The sequence below is a fragment of the Malaya genurostris genome, chromosome 1 (assembly GCF_030247185.1).
Source record: "Malaya genurostris strain Urasoe2022 chromosome 1, Malgen_1.1, whole genome shotgun sequence".
NCBI classification, from domain to species: Eukaryota; Metazoa; Arthropoda; class Insecta; order Diptera; family Culicidae; genus Malaya; species Malaya genurostris.
Genome location: NC_080570.1, coordinates 10463065 through 10475576, shown reverse-complemented (window position 1 = coordinate 10475576; position 12512 = coordinate 10463065). Strand labels below are relative to the sequence as shown.

Here is a 12512-nt window from a genome sequence, read left to right as displayed (position 1 = left end):
ATAATACCTGCTACAGTCGTTAGCTATCGCATATAACGTGGTAGCCGTATAACATTCATCCAACACCTAAATCCTCCTCACATTAGCCGGAGTTGGTCCGACAATGGCGTTTCGATAGAGCCGTTGCATGGGATTATCGTACAATAATTTTGGAATATCTTCCGTCTGACCCATATCTGGGAGCTCAAAATTGGACAGAATGTAGATCAAGTATTACAGAATAAGAATTTTCATATGTGGAGAATGTGTTTTTTGTAGTCCCGAACAACTTTTTTCCATCCACCTATACTTTTCCATGACCACCTCCACTGATAATATATTAACCAATGAATATCTTCCGTTTGACCCATATCCGGAAGCTCAAAATTGGACAGATGGTAGATCAAGTATTACAGAATAGGAATTTTGATATGTGGAGAATGTGTTTTTTGTAGTCCCGAGCAACTTTTTTCCATCCACTTATTCTTTCCCATTAACATATCAACTGATTTCATATTGATCATTGAATATCTTCCGTCTGACCCATATCTGGGAGCTCAAAATTGGACAGAATGTAGATCAAGTATTACAGAATAAGAATTTTGATATGTGGAGAATGTGTTTTTTGTAGTCCCGAATAACTTTTTTCCATCCACTTATACTTTCCCATGACCACCTCCACTGATTTCATATTGATCATCGAATATCTTCCGTCTGACCCATATCTTGGAGCTCAAAATTGGACAGAATGTAGATCAAGTATTGCAGAATAAGAATTTTGATATGTGGAGAATGTGTTTTTTGTAGTCCCGAACAACTTTTTTCCATCCACTTATACTTTCCCATGACCACCTCCACTGATTTCATATTGATCATCGAATATCTTCCGTCTGACCCATATCTGGGAGCTCAAAATTGGACAGAATGTAGATCAAGTATTACAGAATAAGAATTTCGATATGTGGGGAATGTGTTTTTTGTAGTCCCGAACAACTTTTTTTCATCCACTTATTCTTTCCCATGACCACCTCCACTGATTTCATATTGTTCATTGAATATCTTCCGACTGACCCATATCTGGGAGCTCAAAATTGGACAGAATGTAGATCAAGTATTACAGAATAAGAATTTCGATGTGTGGGGAATGTGTTTTTTGTAGTCCCGAACAACTTTTTTCCATCCACTTATTCTTTCCCATGACCACCTCCACTGATTTCATATTGTTCATTGAATATCTTCCGACTGACCCATACCTGGGAGCTCAAAATTGGACAGAATGTAGATCAAGTATTGCAGAATAAGAATTTTGATATGTGGAGAATGTGTTTTTTGTAGTCCCGAACAACTTTTTTCCATCCACTTATACTTTCCCATGACCACCTCCACTGATTTCATATTGATCATCGAATATCTTCCGTCTGACCCATATCTGGGAGCTCAAAATTGGACAGAATGTAGATCAAGTATTACAGAATAAGAATTTCGATATGTGGGGAATGTGTTTTTTGTAGTCCCGAACAACTTTTTTCCATCCACTTATTCTTTCCCATGACCACCTCCACTGATTTCATATTGTTCATTGAATATCTTCCGACTGACCCATATCTGGGAGCTCAAAATTGGACAGAATGTAGATCAAGTATTGCAGAATAAGAATTTTGATATGTGGAGAATGTGTTTTTTGTAGTCCCGAACAACTTTTTTCCATCCACTTATACTTTCCCATGACCACCTCCACTGATTTCATATTGATCATCGAATATCTTCCGTCTGACCCATATCTGGGAGCTCAAAATTGGACAGAATGTAGATCAAGTATTACAGAATAAGAATTTTGATATGTTGAGAATGTGTTTTTTGTAGTCGCAAACAACTTTTTTCCATCCACTTATTCGTTCCCATGACCACCTCCACTGATTTCATATTGTTCATTGAATATCTTCCGACTCACCCATATCTGGGAGCTCAAAATTGGACAGAATGTAGATCAAGTATTACAGAATTAGAATTTTGATATGTGGAGAATGTGTTTTTTGTAGTCCCGAACAACTTTTTTCCATCCACTTATTCTTTCCCATCACCACCTCCACTGATTTCATATTGTTCATTGAATATCTTCCGACTGACCCATATCTGGGAGCTCAAAATTGGACAGAATGTAGATCAAGTATTACAGAATTAGAATTTTTATATGTGGAGAATGTGTTTTTTGTAGTCCCGAACAACTTTTTTCCATCCACTTATACTTTCCCATGACCACCTCCACTGATTTCATATTGATCATCGAATATCTTCCGTCTGACCCATATCTGGGAGCTCAAAATTGGACAGAATGTAGATCAAGTATTACAGAATAAGAATTTTGATATGTGGAGAATGTGTTTTTTGTAGTCGCGAACAACTTTTTTCCATCCACTTATTCGTTCCCATGACCACCTCCACTGATTTCATATTGATCATCGAATATCTTCCGTCTGACCCATATCTGGGAGCTCAAAATTGGACAGAATGTAGATCAAGTATTACAGAATAAGAATTTTGATATGTTGAGAATGTGTTTTTTGTAGTCGCGAACAACTTTTTTCCATCCACTTATTCGTTCCCATGACCACCTCCACTGATTTCATATTGTTCATTGAATATCTTCCGACTGACCCATATCTGGGAGCTCAAAATTGGACAGAATGTAGATCAAGTATTACAGAATTAGAATTTTGATATGTGGAGAATGTGTTTTTTGTAGTCCCGAACAACTTTTTTCCATCCACTTATTCTTTCCCATCACCACCTCCACTGATTTCATATTGGTCATTGAATATCTTCCGACTGACCCATATCTGGGAGCTCAAAATTGGACAGAATGTAGATCAAGTATTACAGAATTAGAATTTTCATATGTGGAGAGTGTGTTTTTTGTAGTCCCGAACAACTTTTTTCCATCCACTTATACTTTCCCATGACCACCTCCACTGATTTCATATTGATCATCGAATATCTTCCGTCTGACCCATATCTGGGAGCTCAAAATTGGACAGAATGTAGATCAAGTATAACAGAATAAGAATTTTGATATGTGGAGAATGTGTTTTTTGTAGTCGCGAACAACTTTTTTCCATCCACTTATTCGTTCCCATGACCACCTCCACTGATTTCATATTGATCATCGAATATCTTCCGTCTGACCCATATCTGGGAGCTCAAAATTGGACAGAATGTAGATCAAGTATTACAGAATAAGAATTTTGATATGTTGAGAATGTGTTTTTTGTAGTCGCGAACAACTTTTTTCCATCCACTTATTCGTTCCCATGACCACCTCCACTGATTTCATATTGTTCATTGAATATCTTCCGACTCACCCATATCTGGGAGCTCAAAATTGGACAGAATGTAGATCAAGTATTACAGAATAAGAATTTTGATATGTGGAGAATGTGTTTTTTGTAGTCCCGAATAACTTTTTTCCATCCACTTATACTTTCCCATGACCACCTCCACTGATTTCATATTGATCATCGAATATCTTCCGTCTGACCCATATCTGGGAGCTCAAAATTGGACAGAATGTAGATCAAGTATTGCAGAATAAGAATTTTGATATGTGGAGAATGTGTTTTTTGTAGTCGCGAACAACTTTTTTCCATCCACTTATTCGTTCCCATGACCACCTCCACTGATTTCATATTGATCATCGAATATCTTCCGTCTGACCCATATCTGGGAGCTCAAAATTGGACAGAATGTAGATCAAGTATTACAGAATAAGAATTTTGATATGTTGAGAATGTGTTTTTTGTAGTCGCGAACAACTTTTTTCCATCCGCTTATTCGTTCCCATGACCACCTCCACTGATTTCATATTGATCATCGAATATCTTCCGTCTGACCCATATCTGGGAGCTCAAAGTTGGACAGAATGTAGATCAAGTATTACAGAATAAGAATTTTGATATGTTGAGAATGTGTTTTTTGTAGTCGCGAACAACTTTTTTCCATCCACTTATTCGTTCCCATGACCACCTCCACTGATTTCATATTGTTCATTGAATATCTTCCGACTGACCCATATCTGGGAGCTCAAAATTGGACAGAATGTAGATCAAGTATTACAGAATAAGAATTTTGATATGTGGAGAATGTGTTTTTTGTAGTTCCGAATAACTTTTTTCCATCCACTTATACTTTCCCATGGCCACCTCCACTGATTTCATATTGATCATCGAATATCTTCCGTCTGACCCATATCTGGGAGCTCAAAATTGGACAGAATGTAGATCAAGTATTGCAGAATAAGAATTTTGATATGTGGAGAATGTGTTTTTTGTAGTCCCGAACAACTTTTTTCCATCCACTTATACTTTCCCATGACCACCTCCACTGATTTCATATTGATCATCGAATATCTTCCGTCTGACCCATATCTGGGAGCTCAAAATTGGACAGAATGTAGATCAAGTATTACAGAATAAGAATTTCGATATGTGGAGAATGTGTTTTTTGTAGTCCCGAACAACTTTTTTCCATCCACTTATTCTTTCCCATGACCACCTCCACTGATTTCATATTGTTCATTGAATATCTTCCGTCTGACCCATATCTGGGAGCTCAAAATTGGACAGAATGTAGATCAAGTATTACAGAATGAGAATTTTGATATGTTGAGAATGTGTTTTTTGTAGTCGCGAACAACTTTTTTCCATCCACTTATTCGTTCCCATGACCACCTCCACTGATTTCATATTGTTCATTGAATATCTTCCGACTGACCCATATCTGGGAGCTCAAAATTGGACAGAATGTAGATCAAGTATTACAGAATTAGAATTTTGATATGTGGAGAATGTGTTTTTTGTAGTCCCGAACAACTTTTTTCCATCCACTTATTCGTTCCCATGACTACCTCCACTGATTTCATATTGTTCATTGAATATCTTCCGACTGACCCATATCTGGGAGCTCAAAATTGGACAGAATGTAGATCAAGTATTACAGAATTAGAATTTTCATATGTGGAGAATGTGTTTTTTGTAGTACCGAACAACTTTTTTCCACCCACTTATTCTTTCCCATGACCACCTCCACTGATTTCATATTGATCATCGAATATCTTCCGTCTGACCCATATCTGGGAGCTCAAAATTGGACAGAATGTAGATCAAGTATTACAAAATTAGAATTTTGATATGTGGAGAATGTGTTTTTTGTAGTCCCGAACAACTTTTTTCCACCCACTTATTCTTTCCCATGAACATATCCACTGATTTCATATTGATCATCGAATATCTTCCGTCTGACCCATATCTGGGAGCTCAAAATTGGACAGAATGTAGATCAAGTATTACAGAATAAGAATTTTGATATGTGGAGAATGTGTTTTTTGTAGTCCCGAACAACTTTTTTCCATCCACTTATTCTTTCCCATGACCACCTCCACTGATTTCATATTGATCATTGAATATCTTCCGTCTGACTCATATCTGGAAGCTCAAAATTGGACAGAATGTAGATCAAGTATTACAGAATAAGAATTTTGATATGTGGAGAATGTGTTTTTTGTAGTCCCGAACATAATTTTTCATTTTTGATTTGGTGGGGGAAATCCGGCTTAGTTAAAGAAATCACAAGAAGATGGCGTTTCGATAGAGCCGTTGCATGCGATTATCGTACAATATTTTTGGAATATCTCTCGTCTGACCCATATCTGGGAGCTCAAAATTGGACAGAATGTAGATCAAATATTGCAGAATAAGAATTTTGATATGTGGAGAATGTGTTTTTTGTAGTCCCGAATAACTTTTTTCCATCCACTTATACTTTCCCATGACCACCTCCACTGATTTCATATTGAATATCTTCCGTCTGACCCATATCTGGGAGCTCAAAATTGGACAGAATGTAGATCAAGTATTACAGAATAAGAATTTTGATATGTGGAGAATGTGTTTTTTGTAGTCCCGAACAACTTTTTTCCATCCACTTATTCTTTCCCATGACCACCTCCACTGATTTCATATTGTTCATTGAATATCTTCCGTCTGACCCATATCTGGGAGCTCAAAATTGGACAGAATGTAGATCAAGTATTACAGAATAAGAATTTTGATATGTGGAGAATGTGTTTTTTGTAGTCCCGAACAACTTTTTTCCATCCACTTATACTTTCCCATGACCACCTCCACTGATTTCATATTGTTCATTGAATATCTTCCGTCTGACCCATATCTGGGAGCTCAAAATTGGACAGAATGTAGATCAAGTATTACAGAATAGGAATTTTGATATGTGGAGAATGTGTTTTTTGTAGTCCCGAACAACTTTTTTCCATCCACTTATACTTTCCCATGACCACCTCCACTGATTTCATATTGTTCATTGAATATCTTCCGTCTGACCCATATCTGGGAGCTCAAAATTGGACATAATGCTGATTAAGTATTATAGAATGAGGATATTTCTGGGTAGAAAATATTTTTTTAATGGTAGCGGGCGTATTTTTTCACATTAACCTTTTTTTTTGTTAGGATTAATACATTTGTTTGCATACTTACCGATAAATTTGCAACATCTGCGAAATTAAAATATCGAGTAGCTGTCATACAATATTGATTAAATGTGATTCATTATCTTTCTATTATACGGCACAGTCAAACTGCGAATCGAAGTATGTTCGTACATATGGTAGATTTATAAAGTTATTAAATATAAACACGCTTGTAGTTATGTTTATTTATTCGAGAATTTATTTTCTGGTTTTCATAATTGTTCAACATACTGATAAAATTCATTAAAAGGACCATTTCTTCATGAAAGTAATTTAGTTAAATTTGTTCCGTCAAATTCGTGTCATCCACTCCTTTCTGGTGGGGGAATTCCCAGCTTTTAATTTTCAAAGTTAGGTGGCGCATCGACAACGATTTAAATTAATTTTTACTGAATACCTCCCTTAGCTGGTGGGGGAAATCCCAGCTTTTATTTATCAGAGGTAGGTGGCGCTTCGGTAGCTGTTTAGCAGGTATTCTCCTGAAAAGGTTCTTGTCTCGGACTGGTGGTTCAGCCAGCAGGTGGGCCGTTTCACGGCGGTCTCAGCAAAGGTCTTTTTTGGCAGTTTCGGATCGCAGTGCTTAGACCGGTGACATTTCATCTTTTCCTCAACGTCTTGCTCATGTTTGCGAATGTGTTCCGAGCTCATCTTCAATTTGCGCTTCATTCTTATCCTCGCCAAACGAGAGAATCGAATTTTCTGACCCACGCCCTCACTTGCATCACTGTCGCCACCGGTTCTGCTTGAATTGAGCGACCGCATTGAAAGATCATACAGAGAACTGGTCAGATCCGACTTTTGGGTTGCCACGATTGAGTCATACTCAGCATCCATCATTTGTCGTTGATTTGTCCGTGCTTTTCGGACCATCGAAGTACGGCTTGTTACCGATTTATTTGTCACCGTGCTGCAAGAAAGCTCTGATGCTGCTTTACTCGATGTCGGCTGCGCTTTCTTAGAACCATCACCACGCTTACGCTTCGCCGGTTTTTTTCTACGTTTGTAAAGTATCTCGGCGTCCCTGTCAAAGAGCGTAATGACATTGAATCTAAGAAGATTTATATAAACTGCATACTTACACTTTCTTATAGAACACATGCATTCTCGGTTTCTCCGGTTTGTTCTTATCAAAGAAAGCAATCTCCATCCGACGCAGATAGGCAGTCCACAACTGTAGAACTGCGAGTTTCAATCGCTCCTCAGCACCCAACGAAATCAACTTTTCCGTCAGTCCGAGCAGTATGTAGTTGGCTTGTTCCCAGCTGGTAATTCGCTTACACTCTACCGTGAATGGAAAATTCATGAAACTAACGATCCGCCGGTATCCTTTCAGTAATACTTACTTTTATACTTTTTCAGCTTAAGCAGGGCGGCCCCTTGGGAACGCATGTTGGCCAAGTCTTCATCAACCAGCTCCTGTCCATGGTGTTTTGATTTCGTACCGCATTCCACACAGTAGTAGAAACCGGCTTCCACCGTAAACTCAGTTTGGCCACAAACGTCGCATACTTTATCCATTTTGTGACCTGCATGAATCTACTAGAGATGGGCAATTCGCTCCTGAGCTGTTCCAGTGAATCGAATCATTGAAGTGAGCTGACAGCTCACAGCTCTTTTCAAAGGAACCGCAGCTCACCAGCTCACTCATTTGCTACCCAGTTCACTGCATTATGACGCAGGGAACACGCTACGAGCTGATCGGATCTTCGGCTCTTTAAGAGATTCAATTTAGTCGACATCAATTAAAGATAAATTATTTCGCATGGCATTCATTGCATCATTGCAAATCAATGATTCAATTTCGATCATGCATTTGAAAAAAAACCGGTGCATAAGAAAACGGCGCACAAAATGAACCTTAAGTTCAAAATAAAAGAGCTGATGAGCTGATACATCGAATCGATTCACTTTGGTGAGCTGATCGGTTCGGAGCTGTTCACCAAAATGAGCTATTTTGCACGCCTCTAGAATCTACAGACCTTTCCTGAGACACCACAGATGGACGAATACGAATTTCAACTTCAACCCTGGAAAACAAATTGTAAACATTAGTATTTCCACTGAAAATAATCTGGCGTATTGAAATAGTACACCGAAGGAAATAGCACGTCGGAATTTGATCAGCTGAAGACTCCCCTACAGCTGGTTTGTTTTCATCAGGAAATATCATTTTTGAATACGATTCAAACTATTAATCAACATCGGTCGACGCAAAGATTAATTTAAGACGTCAAAATGTTCCGTGACGTTGACGTTGTGTGTCTCCATAAAAATTGTTTACAAATAATGTTGTCGTTCCGTAACCGTTCTAAGCCGGTGATAATTATCAAGGGGAACGTGCCATTTGAGCCAATTTGTTCTGATTCCTGATTCTATATATTGTTTTGTTTTCAACTAACTCTTGATTACAATATAGGTAATGAATTTTAAACTAGCTTCCATATTTTAATCAAATTTTTTCGCAAATAATGAACTTTACTGTTTGGGTCCGTGACATAATGATGATTTCTAATTAACCATGAGTCCACATTCTTTATTGGGTGAAGGATTGGCCCATTGATCTTGAAATCCATTAGCGATGAAACGGCGAAATTTTTTTCTCGCATTCTCTCGTTGTAACTGCTATGATAAGGACAGTATTGATGAGGAGAGTATGGTTCCATACGGAATTCCAGAATTTCATCCGGAACCGACTTCCAGTTCCTGTTCCAATTTCCAAAACTGATCTTGAATCTCTTCAGAAATTCTGGTTTTGTAAGTTGTTGGATCCCAACACAAAAACAGAGACGATATTATCAAGATTGGTATCAACATTATTCCGATTTGTAGGTCTGCTTGTATGCAATTGTAAAAATAATTAAACTTAGGTTTCATATAACGAATGTTGTTATTGAAATAGTGTCAAAAGAAAATCTGGGTTGATATAGCAAAAATGTATGCTTGAAATTACTAAACATGATAATTATTTTTTCTCAGAGGATTAGTTTGTTTCAATCAATTATTTCAGCTGTTTTTCAAAGTAGGGCAAGTCTTACACAACAGAACGAATCGAGTTTCTCTTGCCTACGAATAAATGCTTTAGAATTATGCAGATTTCCGAACTTTATACTACTGGAGACAATAAATGAGACGATAAAATTACCCGCAGATTTCTCTTAGTCACGATAACTAGCCATTTTAATGATAAATACCAAGAGTGTAATTTTATAATTCACTATATTAGTGTTCATTTGTTCTGTGGATATAGAATAAAAGTGAAAAAATTACATACCTTTTAAAGATAAACAAACTCATCGACTGATCAAAAATTAATCTGAGAATATACGATCATTTCTAAATATGATTAGAAGCCGAAGTCCAAACATTCATCGATGTTTGACAAACAATTTCACAGTAAGTACAATTTGAATCATTATTTTTTAATGAACGAACTCTAGTTAAAGTTTATAATCGTAGTGCTGTAAATTCACAAACTTGTGAGTTGAAATAATCGAACTTAAATTAAATCATTTCAATTGACGTATTTGTATGTTATTATTATACAGTTTTGTTTGCTTTTAAGGAAAAAATGATTTTTTTTTTCAAATTAATTTATCAGGTACTTTTTGGTACTACTTTTAGTTTGATTTATTTTTGTTTTCATATTTTTGAAAACCAAGCCTTTTATTATTATTGAAAATTTTCAAAACACTTATTGCTTTTATTGCGAGACGACCTAATTATTCAGTATAGAAAATGTTTTATGTGATGTCATGTAATTTTCAAAAATATATTTACTTACATACCCTTGGATTACTAAAAACCCCCTTGGATATGAAAGAAGTAGATAAAATTTTACTTATATAACGCACACAAACTATCCACGGAAGAAAAAATGTCTGGTTTATACGCTCAAAAATATTGCTCTGGTTTATAAAAAATACGGTTCATTTAAACTGTAAACTTTGTTCATTACGAGGGGGACGACAGATCTGGTTTTTTCAAATAAAATACAAAAAGTCAATGAAAAGCGAAAAAAACTACATCTATCCAAACATCTAGATCGATCCGTTTGAAAGCGTTTCTAACCGTGTAAAAGAAAGTCAAAGAACATATGATCTCTTAAAAAGTTTCTGTTACTGGTCTTGACATTCACTGAGTGTCAACATAGATTCGTCAGCTTTACCAATCAGCTGACATTAGGGTTAAACAACATTGAAAATTTGTTTTCTTAGTAGCTGGGAGCATGAAGATGGAATATATTTCAATTTATTGTAGCCCTTTGAAGGTTTACCCAAAGATATATCTTTCTGTGGTATTAAACTGGTTTTATATTTTGTCAGACTATTACTATATAGAAGGATTATTTTTCACCTATTATACTATTTCATTTAAGATTGGATGGTAAACAACTGGACAATGCGTAATTCAGGCCCGAGTGGGGCTCTTAGCCTCTTGTCCAGTAATTCGTGAATTTCCTCGGAAACTGCAACAAACTCGAAATTTGCACAATCTTTGGAAGGTTTTGTTTTTGGTTGTTTTAAAATAATGCTTTTTTTGAAAGACACCTTCGAACTATCAAAACCTAACATTTGGAGAGTTTCCTTTGCTGTAACTTTCGCTTTTTCTACTGCAGCCGAAATTTCACAATCACTGGGTAGAACGACCCTGTTTCCTGTGGACGAGGAATTCAGTCGTGGGAATCTTAGCGTGTTTTGTCGGCTGTGCGTTATATCTCGTTTTGTTTGAATTTTGTTTAACCTAGAATCCTTGAATTGTAAAATTCACAATCGTTGATTCGGTCGAAGTGAAAGAGCGAGCATCTCTAAAAATCGCTTCACATGTTTGACTTTTCCTGAAAACTAGTGATTTAAAAAATATCATCATTTTATTTAAATTTAATATCATTGTTCCTTGAAAAATAAAAAACTTTAGTCTTTGAAATAATATTTTTCTTCATGTGACATTTGCAACTTTCAGGTTTCATTGCCTATCACGATACATCATATCTCCATGGTTATGTTTTTAACCAGCAAAAACCCAAGAAAAGACGATCGATCCATATTCAACCGTTACTATGTGTAGAAAAGACAAGGAAAGTGTGCACGATCGTATGCAGCGTAAAAAAGCCTAATCGAAGCGAAGTGCAATTTTTTAGTGTCGTCCCCCTCGGTTCATTACATAAATAATATCATAGATAAATTGAACCAAATTCTGGCTTGATATGAAAGTATAGCAGAACTGAATCAAAATAGAAATTACAACATAGCAATAAACAATATAGTTAGTTTATTTCTATGATGAAATCAGCCGGAATAATTTTCTTTTCATTTGACTAGACAAAAATTTTGTTTTAAACCAAAGAGAAAACATAGTTATTGTTGAAGGGAGAAATTACTTCAAAACAATAATATCCTAGCTAGAAATCATCATAAATCAAATTTGAAAACATTCCAACAGTTTTGTGATTTTAAACAAGCTCCATTTCTCTGCGTGATAGAAAATGTGTTGATAATCTACAGAAGGATTCTAAAAATAGTTATTGTTTATTTAAAAAAAGTTGATAACTCCCAAAATTCTCCAGTAAAACTAATCCAATGGTGTTCCAACTGCTCATATTGACCTTTATATACGAAAAAATAACGCTGCTAAACGAAAAATTGCCATTGGAACAGAGAGTTGAATCTGACTGATTGCATCTTTTACTTCCTTGTAGAGCGGATCGCTAAAATAAAAAAAAATCAATGCATAATTAATAAAACTTACTGAAATGCTAACAAGTTTTAACGTCGATTGAAGTCCAGAATCACTCGTTCCATTTTTAAAATTATTTTTATAATGTATATAATTTTTAATCTAATCAAACTCGCTACTTGACGATGTACCGATTTCCGGTTGCCTGAAAGCATGTGTACTGATATTTCGATAAATTGATATCTTCGATTTTCTAATTTCGGTAAAAAAGTCGATTGCAGTTGAACACAATAGAACTGTATTTCGGTTTATCATAACG

At 36.1% G+C, this 12512-nt stretch overlaps 1 protein-coding gene across 1 annotated transcript in view; it reads right to left on the bottom strand.

The window, feature by feature from the left end:
- Window positions 1-8534, bottom strand: part of LOC131440340 (TATA box-binding protein-associated factor RNA polymerase I subunit B) — a 30512-nt gene extending 21978 nt beyond the window's left edge. The window contains exons 1-3 of the mRNA XM_058611594.1: window positions 7864-8534; window positions 7600-7801; window positions 6958-7541 (exon numbers count right to left, since the gene is read on the bottom strand). Coding sequence (XP_058467577.1) covers window positions 6958-7541; window positions 7600-7801; window positions 7864-8038 — 961 coding nt within the window. The 5' untranslated portion in view covers window positions 8039-8534. The remainder of the gene's footprint in view (window positions 1-6957; window positions 7542-7599; window positions 7802-7863) is intronic.
- Between the last annotated feature and the right edge of the window lie 3978 nt (window positions 8535-12512).